Source organism: Henckelia pumila, chromosome 2 (genome assembly GCF_033568475.1).
Source record: "Henckelia pumila isolate YLH828 chromosome 2, ASM3356847v2, whole genome shotgun sequence".
NCBI lineage: Eukaryota > Viridiplantae > Streptophyta > Magnoliopsida > Lamiales > Gesneriaceae > Henckelia > Henckelia pumila.
The window spans coordinates 141,897,986-141,907,487 of NC_133121.1; the positions used below are offsets into that span (position 1 = coordinate 141,897,986).

At 36.6% G+C, this 9,502-nt stretch overlaps 2 protein-coding genes across 4 annotated transcripts; both read right to left on the minus strand.

Annotated features, from left to right (window-relative positions):
- Positions 1-890: 890 nt before the first annotated feature.
- Positions 891-1,866, minus strand: LOC140885098 (NDR1/HIN1-like protein 2). The gene has a single exon (XM_073292027.1). It carries the CDS (start codon positions 1,745-1,747, stop codon positions 1,007-1,009), a length of 741 nt encoding a protein of 246 aa, XP_073148128.1. The 5' UTR covers positions 1,748-1,866; the 3' UTR covers positions 891-1,006.
- Positions 1,867-2,506: 640 nt separating this feature from the next.
- Positions 2,507-8,325, minus strand: LOC140880245 (serine/threonine-protein kinase Nek5-like). Of its 3 annotated transcripts, none has more exons than XM_073284532.1 (15): positions 8,154-8,325; positions 7,643-8,077; positions 7,458-7,524; positions 6,964-7,029; positions 6,792-6,838; positions 6,651-6,696; positions 6,402-6,482; positions 6,267-6,309; positions 5,914-5,963; positions 5,753-5,834; positions 5,440-5,489; positions 5,245-5,318; positions 4,971-5,022; positions 4,338-4,889; positions 2,507-4,232 (listed from the first exon to the last, which is right to left on the minus strand). In XM_073284532.1, exons 2-15 carry the CDS (start codon positions 7,738-7,740, stop codon positions 2,688-2,690), a joined length of 2,853 nt encoding a protein of 950 aa, XP_073140633.1. In that variant the 5' UTR covers positions 7,741-8,077; positions 8,154-8,325; the 3' UTR covers positions 2,507-2,687. The 3 variants fall into 3 exon arrangements, with proteins under 3 accessions (XP_073140633.1, XP_073140631.1, XP_073140634.1); XM_073284530.1 differs by having other exon boundaries at positions 6,792-6,841; XM_073284533.1 differs by lacking the exons at positions 7,458-7,524; positions 7,643-8,077; positions 8,154-8,325 and having other exon boundaries at positions 6,625-6,696; positions 6,964-7,011.
- Between the last annotated feature and the right edge of the window lie 1,177 nt (positions 8,326-9,502).

Genomic DNA, 9,502 nt, shown 5'->3' on the forward strand with positions numbered 1-9,502 from the left:
TTTTTATACCAAAATATTACTTTTTATTGTAAATATAGATAGAGTTAACATGTCTCACAAATAAAAGACCGTGAGACTATTAACAAGAGGCCTGCTATATTTTTTTCCCCCTTTTCACCTTTTTAGCTCAGGTGTGACCAATCTCCTACGATTGGGAGATGTCTCGGTTCAAGACTATGTAAATACCACACCGCAATATCAAAAAAAAAAAAAAAAAAATGCTTTCAAAAGTAATTGGATAAGTCAAAAGTTAAGGTTGTGTTTGAGATAATTTATGAAAAACAATTTACAACTTTTCTTAAACAAAATTTTGGTCCGCTCAACAAATTTGCAAGCCAAGAACTCTGGATTTCTTGGCTACATCCATCAAACACTATTTTCTTATATCATAAATTAAGAAACCTAATTCGAACGAAGTAATCATTGAATTAATCAATCGTGGGACAATCAGAAAACTGGAAGATTAACATTTAATGTACAATAACGGCCATACACATGGTTATACATTATTTTCTCTTTGTTGTGATAATTTTATAATTTAAAAGATAACATACATTCATATGTTTTTTTTATGACATAAGAATGTGTAACTGTTATCTTTCGGTGTGCATTAGGTAGATTTTCGGACTAACGCAATAGTCTGCAAACTACGTTAGTCAGATAAATCAGACTAGACAAGTCTTGTGTGACAGACTGGTCCAAAAAAATGTTGGTACCTCTGACCAAGAGTTCACGAGTTCACCTACAAACCTACTCCACCAACTTTAAACATCTCATGCAGGGAACTACACTCTATGTTTTTTTGATGTTTTAAAAATCGAAGAAAAATCAAAATATATTATTTTTTTAGTTAAAAAAAACATTTTTATAAAATAATTGTGGAAATGAATTTGAAATAGCTAAGATTGTGAGTTAAAATAAATTGTTAATTATTAAAATAAAAACATTTATAAATCAATTTACACAAAATTTATTTGGGAAAAAAAAAAAAGAAAGAGTGACCTGATCAAATTCCGACACGACAAGGGCGTGGGCCGCCAATCAGCCCGCCGGGCTTTCCGTTGGTGGGGATCCCGACGGCCAAATTGGCGCAGAACACCTTCAAAATATTCCTACTCTTCCACGCCTTGGACTCCAAGTTGATCCACGAAACAATCCTCAAATTCAAACCCACATTCGCGTTCTTTCCGATCTCTCCATTCACCCCATCCACCACCCATTTCTCCACGAAATCCCCATCGCCTGCGAATTTCGCCACCACAGATGTCTCTTTCCTCGTCTCTTGTGAAAACGGCGAGATCACGGTCTTCGATAGCGACTCCAATTTGTAATAGACGGCGGTCTCCACGTGATCGTAGGAGAGTGACAATTTGCTGTTAGGGTTCCTCGCCGTGAGCTGGATTTCGGAGATCAAGAAAACGCGTGACGATCCGTTGGTGAAGGTGAGATTGGAGAGGGAGAAGGAATCCACATGGAAATCCGGTAGCTGAGGGCGGAGAACGAGCCACATGATGAAGGTGGTTATGCCGAAGATGAGGCAGATTCCTACCACGAAGGCGAAGATGCAGCGGAGACACGAAGCTCGCTGGGGCTGGTAATATTGCTGCTGGTGATGATAAGGGTTGGGCTGGTAATTGTAGTAGGAATTAGGAGGAGGAGGACCGGCGGCGTAAGGATATGCGGCGGCGGATGGGCCGTTGTGGGTGGGGACGGGATAGCCGGTGACCGGCCCATTGCGGTCCTCCATGGGAATATTTTTGTGTTATTATTTCGGAAGCGAAACTTATGGCATTCCGAATATATATAAACACGAGATGCATGGAAACGCTCATTTTTCCAAGTTTGTCTTCATTGTTCCAAATTTGATGTTAGGACATAATAAATTAATAATATACAGCATAATTTAATTTAATATATATATATATATATATTATATTAACTTGAGTTTTGCTATGGTATCTACCAATCGTGCCAACTTCTGTGCCCATCATATATAAAGCACTCACTTCTGTGCCCATCATATATAAAGCACTCATGGTTGGTGGGCAGCATAGCAAAACTCTATTAACATTGCATAAATTGAATTAATATTACCTATATATAATGTTTTTATTTAAATTTCCAAAAATATTTTCTTTCAAATTCTACACTTTAGTACATAATCGATCTCTACAATTAAGTAAACTTGTTATCAATCCACAAAATACTCTATTACTGTTTTTCAAAATCTCACTCTAGTCAACATTGCATTAAATATCATTTCAAACTTAATTTATATTAACGTTTACGGGTGAATTAGGTTTTATGCCTGAGATTTGTGAAAACATGTAAATAATAATAGACCCCATGAGACCGACAAATAAGTTTTGTCGCCCAGTTGAAAATAAATACTATTCTATTTTATGTTTTAATCATCGGGTTTCATGATCATCACTCAGATATTGAGATTTTTCTAAAATCTTGAAAATATGTATACAGTAAATATTAATTTCAGATACATCAGGATGTCGGATAGATCACCATGGAGCTTAAGTTTCTTTAAAAATAACACATTTCATGCACATTTGGTATAGTATTCGTAACCATTAAATGGAGTAGACAAAATAGCTGAAACATAATTTTTATACAATTGATGCAATTGAGAGTTGCATAAAAAATTAGATGAGAAACATAATGGACAGCAGCATCTATGAAGCCCGTCCATTTTCGTCAAGCAACATTCCTTTGAGACTTTTCGCTAACCAGATTGCGGTATCTCTTGGCGACACCTTTTCCTTCCCAAACGGCTTCAAAATCACAGCAAGTTCTTCTAGTTTACTTTGCTGAAGCAAATCAGCAGATAGTTCTAGTAGACCTTCGAGAGCATCGGCTCTTTGCCTGAAAGAAGAGACATCTAAAACTTCCCTGTCTCGTGTCTCCCCCTGTGTAGTACGAGCTATGGGATTCTCTGGTTTTGAAGTATCACGGTTAGGAGCTGTAGGAATGGGATTTGTACTTGCCACACCTATTTCTTTTGAGACACAGTTTTCAAATAGATTCGAAGAGGAGGCAGTGGTTTCGGAGGAAACCACAGCGTCGGTGCAAGTAAATGAAGCTGTATCATTAACATCAAAATCTTCCCTGGCCATATGAATCAGCTTCCTGATGTTCATGTTTTTGTCCACATCTTCAGATACTGGATCTTCAGTCCCTACTCGCACACTACTATCATGTATAACATCACCTGAGGTAGTTGGGAGATGTGTGTGAATTGATTTTTCAACTACTGCCTCTTGCACAAGTGTTCTGATATTGTCTGAAAACAAATTCTTCTGAATTGGTGAGACAGGAGAGACGGTCAAAGAGGAATAATCTTCTGCTGAGTGAACTAGTTCCTTCACAGTGAACTTGTCATCCCCCATGGATGGAAGATCACACGATTCACGCCTATTATTGGGATTGATGTGTGGGGATGCATCTTCTTCACACAGGAGTAAATCTTCAGACAGAGAAAATGAGTTCTCTTTCAGTATCGCGGAATTCATTTTCTCATCACAAGCACTCACATTCGGAACATTGTCATCCAAGTGTTTTTGAATTGCTTCATAGCATATGACAGAGTCATATTTATTCCAGTGACTGGCCTTATGGAAATTGTCCAAGGCCTCGGAGTATGATGAGGAAGAGGTGGAGCAGCTTGGTTTAGACTCCGTAATTTCAACTTCAATTCGTAGCTGATCACCGATTTGGTAATTAGCTGCTTGTTGTTCCATAGGGTAATTCCCTAACCTTTCCGAGGTAGAGGGATCATACTTGAAAATTTCCAAATTGGTGGCTTGCACATGATTGTGAAAAATCTGATCTGACAGACTAATAAAAGGGGTTGGCGTACCATCACAGACCTCAACTCCTTGAAACGACACCGAAGAGGAGGCAGAATTGCTGCTATCTGTCTGCATTTTATTGGAACCAACTCCTTCATGCTTCCTCAGATGTTGCCCAATTTCCAGTAAATTACAGTTGTATGTCACTGGTTTGGTAGCTTCAGCATCCTGCCTATCACTAGAAAAGGTCTTTATGTCATAATCCATGACATTTGGAAACTCACATCCCTCTTGCTTCATTCTTCTCGGAAACGAAGGCCTTCTAGACAAGGTAGGAGGTGTTTTTTGTCTTGTTTTTGAAGAGAATCCATCTTCAGCAACTGCCTTTATAGGACCCAGGGGAGGGATTCCTTCGTGTCTAACTTTAGTCTTCGAGGGGTTTTCCGCAACAAGTAACATAAAGATATGTTATTGGCATAAAATCAAGCTCAGAAACAGACTTTATTACAGGAAAAAAATTAGGACTTTTATTACCTGTTGCTTCATAGCATCTGTTAATTGCATTCTCTTATTGGAATCAGAGTTTGGATTCACTGAAGCAGATGGAGGCGTCTCTGCTATGGCTTTGAGACCAGCACGAACATTACCTGGTTTGGTGAGCCTTGGAGATGCTTCTACATAAATTCTTCTGTTACTAGCTCCACTAATCTTTGAATGGCTGCTTCTAATAGGAGAACTATTTTCTCTGATATTTTCTTCCTTGAAAGCCATCACATTGGTTTTAATAATCCTTGGCTGCTTATACTCGTTACTATTTCTCCGTTCCTCTGGCAGTTGCTTCTGATCATCAGGCTCCTTGGTTTTCAACAGCAATGATTCAGTTTCTTGCACATTGCTTTCACTTGGTGTCCAGCTGTCTCTGTCACTACAAGAACTGTTGCTGCTCTGGCTCTCAACCATATTCTTTCTGCCCTCACGAGATCTACAAAGAGGTTTCTTTGGTAACACAGCAGCAGCTGTGTTATAGGATGGACGATACTGGTCAACATAGGGCTGGAGATATGGGTGTTTCAGAAGTTCAGATGCCTGATAAACATTTGAAATAAAATTATTAAACCTTCTACAAAAATTAGTTCAGCGATTTGAACAACATCTGAAGGTTCATACGCTTGACCGATGTTCTGGATTTTTTCTTAGCATGCTTTTGATCAGTGTTTTCCTGTAATATAGAACACATCTGAAATGAATTTCAAAGTACACTAGTGTTATAAACTAATATATCATTTGAAATGTAATTTTCCCTCTGATTAATCATATTCTAGCACTTATTATCAAAAGAAAATTGAATTTTTAGAAATTTGGAAGAGCTAAAAAATCAAATTTCTCAACCATATCGATTTAATACAATCACCATTTACAGAGACGGAACAAATTGACTTACAAGACTGGAGAGTAACAGGGAGGCAAAGGGCCCATAGATGATCTGTTAATTTTGCTTATTAAGCCAGCCATGTCCTGCAATATGATGCATAATGCATTCAGCTATCAAGCTCACAGATTTACTAAGAATTAAATGGAAAATACATAGAAATAAAATCAGAGGGAAAAAAGGAATGAAAAGAGGTTGTGAGATTACAAAAGCCTTGAATGCGGGACGATGAGCAGCCATTTCGTACATGCAGCAACCTGATTACAAAGAAAATAATGCCAGAAAGGACTTCATATTTGAGGGCCATATTTGAGGGCAGCGAGATGATTCAGCTAAGGGTAAAAACATTTCATAAGTTACAATTGCCAACAAAACTTATGAGTGGTGAACAAGCACGGTATCCTACCACAAAAAAACAAATAAATAAAAACTTGTCTTTTAATGAAGTAAAATGACAGCCTTAGAATTCAGTTAGACTCATTTGATGTTATGGAAGAAGAGAAAATGAACATTGGCATACCAAGGGACCAAATATCGGATTTAAAACCATAAGGAATGTCAGCAAGAAGTTCTGGACACATGTAATTGGGAGTTCCAACAACCTGCGCAGAACAAGAAGCTCCACTTCAAACGAATAATTTATTAAGTTTTCCAGGGGAATGGTTTGCATGAAGTATTTACCGAAGAAGCCAAATCGTCTGCTTTCAAAGTTTTAGCAAGTCCAAAATCACCTGCTCAAAACAGGATTAAAAGCTGAGGGAATATGTCATACTAAGCCATATGCAAACATCTTTTTTTAATTCAAAGATTGGTCAATTATTCGATACCTTCACTGCATAGCATATCAATATGAATAACATGAAATGTTTAGTGTAGCCTAGATATTTGAAATTGATTATTTTCATTTTGTTGAAAACATGTGGTGTTATATAAAAAAGAACTCGTTTCAAAATGATAAATGAAGAATTAAGCGTTTCAAACCAATAGCAAAATTTTTCAATCCAAACACAAGAAAAAAAACAAATCCAAATTACCAAGACGGACGTCTTGATCTTTGGTGAGAAAGATGTTGGAGCACTGCCAAGAAAGTGCTGTCAAGATTAATACGAATAATCATGAAAGATAACAGAGAAACTAAGGCCACAAATTGCATCGAATTAGATTACTACTTTGAGGTCCCGGTGCAGAACAAATTTGGAATGCAGATACTCGACAGCCAATAACAATTGAGTAAACCACTTCAACAGTTTCTGCACCATGTACATGAATAACACATTATTGTAACGACCAATGAGAAAATGTATGGTTAGCTGAACATATCAGATGTGTAATCACATCTATTATTAAAAAATGAGAGTTACATTGATACAGGGCCAAAAAAAAAAAAGATACATTATTCATTGTAAACAACTCAAAACCTCCTCAGGGAAGTACTGCCCATTTGCTTTTTTCATTAGTTCAGCCCTGAAATATCAGCAGCACATAAAACATAAGGATGAGAAAACAGCATAAAAACTAAGCAACAGTGCTTCCCAATCAAATTGTCACCCAAAACTCACATGTCGCCTCCTTCACAGTACCCAGTAACTATGCAAACATAGCAACCCTGCTTCAGGATTCGGAAACAAAGAGATCAGGAGGAAAACAATAAATCTAACCTATTTTTACTGCATGAAAGAGGATTCAGAAACTATAACGGAACTAGCAGTTAGAAGCTTCAAGGACACACACCTTCTCAACCCAAGCTTCCTTGAACTCAACAATGTATGGATGTTGTAGCCTCGCAATTAATGCCATCTAGATTTTGCACAGCCATAAAAGAACCTTTAAATTTTTTGTCATATTCTATGACACCATGAACAATATGCATGCTAATAACACTCGATTGCATAAAGAAGATGAAATTAGCAGCAAAATTCCAACTTGAGAGATGAGTATATACGAAACCATGAAATAAATCTAAGAGTCAATCTTTTTATCTAGAGATCATTCTTTTTATCTAGAGATAAATTGTTATTACAACAAAATTACTAGAACAATTGCTTTTTTTGCAATAAATACAAAAGTAAACTCGTAAAGATTCCAAATGGTTAAGCTAAACCTAATAACAAGCAAACTGCTTTAGCACATAAGAGATGTCAATGGTCCACAACAAAAAGTGAAATTAAGATAACTACTAGACAAAACAATCAATCCTCATAAATGAAGCAATAACATGAGTTAACCTCTTCATGAGCTGATCTCCGGCATCGTTCAATTTGTCGAGCTAATCGAATTTTCTTAAGCACGTACCTGTGTTCCATTCCCAAGAATCACAGGGGAAAAAAAGTATGAGAAAAACGCATTAAAGAATCCTACAACATAATCTCTGGATATGAATAAAATGAACTTTTTTCATTGTAGGTCATACTTTTTTCTTTCCAATTTGTGATGTGCCAAAATGGCTGCACCAAAGGCTCCACGGCCAATCTGCTCCATGATGTCATACTGGTCCATTCTTGACTCCATCAGCAACCAATCCCGAGTCCTAAAGCACTGTATCACTTTATACCACCCTGATAAGCATGTACCTAAGGAAATGAATGGACCCCAAAAAAGTAAAAACTGGGTGACTATACTCCCTGAAAATCTCACTACATCAACTCCTTATAGCACAAACCCCCAAAAAAAGTAATCTTGGATCCTCAATTCTCTGAATTATATCATAAAATCAATTGCTGCAAAAAATCTCAAGCCAGATATCACACTAGAAAATGTAATATGCACTCAAACTAATCTCGGACACTTCCTCTTCCTCTCCTACCCTTTTTCAGATCCATTCCAAGAAAACACCCATCGACAGAAACTGCAAAACGAGAATACAAGTAAACAAGAAGGCCCACCAAATTCTGAAATAAAGCAAGAAAAGAAATGCAATTAACCTGGCCTTCTGGGCAGCCCCCGGCTGGGCAGTGGGTACCCCCACAAATGAGTATTTCTCGAATGGGTTCGATCAAAGAAAGCAGGAGAACTAGGCCCGAAAACTCTGTTTCTACAGCATCTTCCTTTTTTTACAGGAACAAATGGTTCCTTCTCTTCAAAAGTTGTGGGCAAGATGTGTATAGAACAGCCCGTTTAATTTATTATTATTATCTTTTGTTTAATTAGGTTAAAAGGGTGTTGTTTAGAGTTAGTTAATCATAGTTAGTGAGCAGGGTTAGGATGGTGGCAGATTTAAGTTCAACTACCAACTAATTTTTCATTTGAAAAAATATCAAAATTTCATATTACATTCAAAAAATTAAACTTTATAATAAAATTTATATAAAAACTCAAACTAAGATTAAAACAAGTTCCTTCACAAGTTGTTTGAAAGTGAGTTTTTAGCAAAGTTCGAATCTTTTTTTTTTGGTGGTTTTTGAGTTTGACTGCTTGACTTCTCATTTATGGATACTGAAATTTGACTCCATATGGCGATATATATGAATGAATTCACATTGACAGCTTCTAAATGTTATTGAAAGTTTATGATTGAAAATATATGTTATTAATAATTAATTAAAAAATGAAAAAGCATGCAAATAATAACACATACGTATATGTTTTTAAAAATATCAATACATATAATTTCGAGTGTGATATCGCCAAATTTGGTGCAAAATGTGGGGCACTATTTTGGCGAAAAAAACAGCGCCCCCATTGGAGATGAAAAGCTGCAAAAATGGTGCAGTGTTGGAGTTGCCCTTAGAACATTATTAGTTACTAAGTGTGTCATTTTATTAATTGATCTTACGGAAAATTGAACACAAGTTATAGAGAGAATAATTTTTCGTGGGTCATTAGATGGCCGGGTCGATAAATTTAATCCTGGCCGTTGAGATTATAAATTTGGGGATTGTACTTATTAGTTAATCAGAGTAGAGAGCTGTGACTTGCCAGTACAAATTCTTCAATGATTAGCGCACAATTATTGCAAAATTAATTGAAGTGGGATATCATTGGATGAAGTAAGGTGCAGCGTTAACAACGGTGCGTCCTTGCTATTGCTTCACTGTGATGTAATTTCATTGCATGCATGTGCTTGTGCTCACGTGCTATATCCACGGGCCACGTGCCTTGTTGACTCCTTAACCAATTATAATTTTGTAGATAGTTGAAATAATTATCGATTAATTAATGATTAATGAATATATAAATATATGGCGTTAAAAGTTTACAATCCCCTTGGGTGGAATTCTAATGATGATATATGACATATCGTTACGTGAATGTCACGTATGTATTAGGTTCA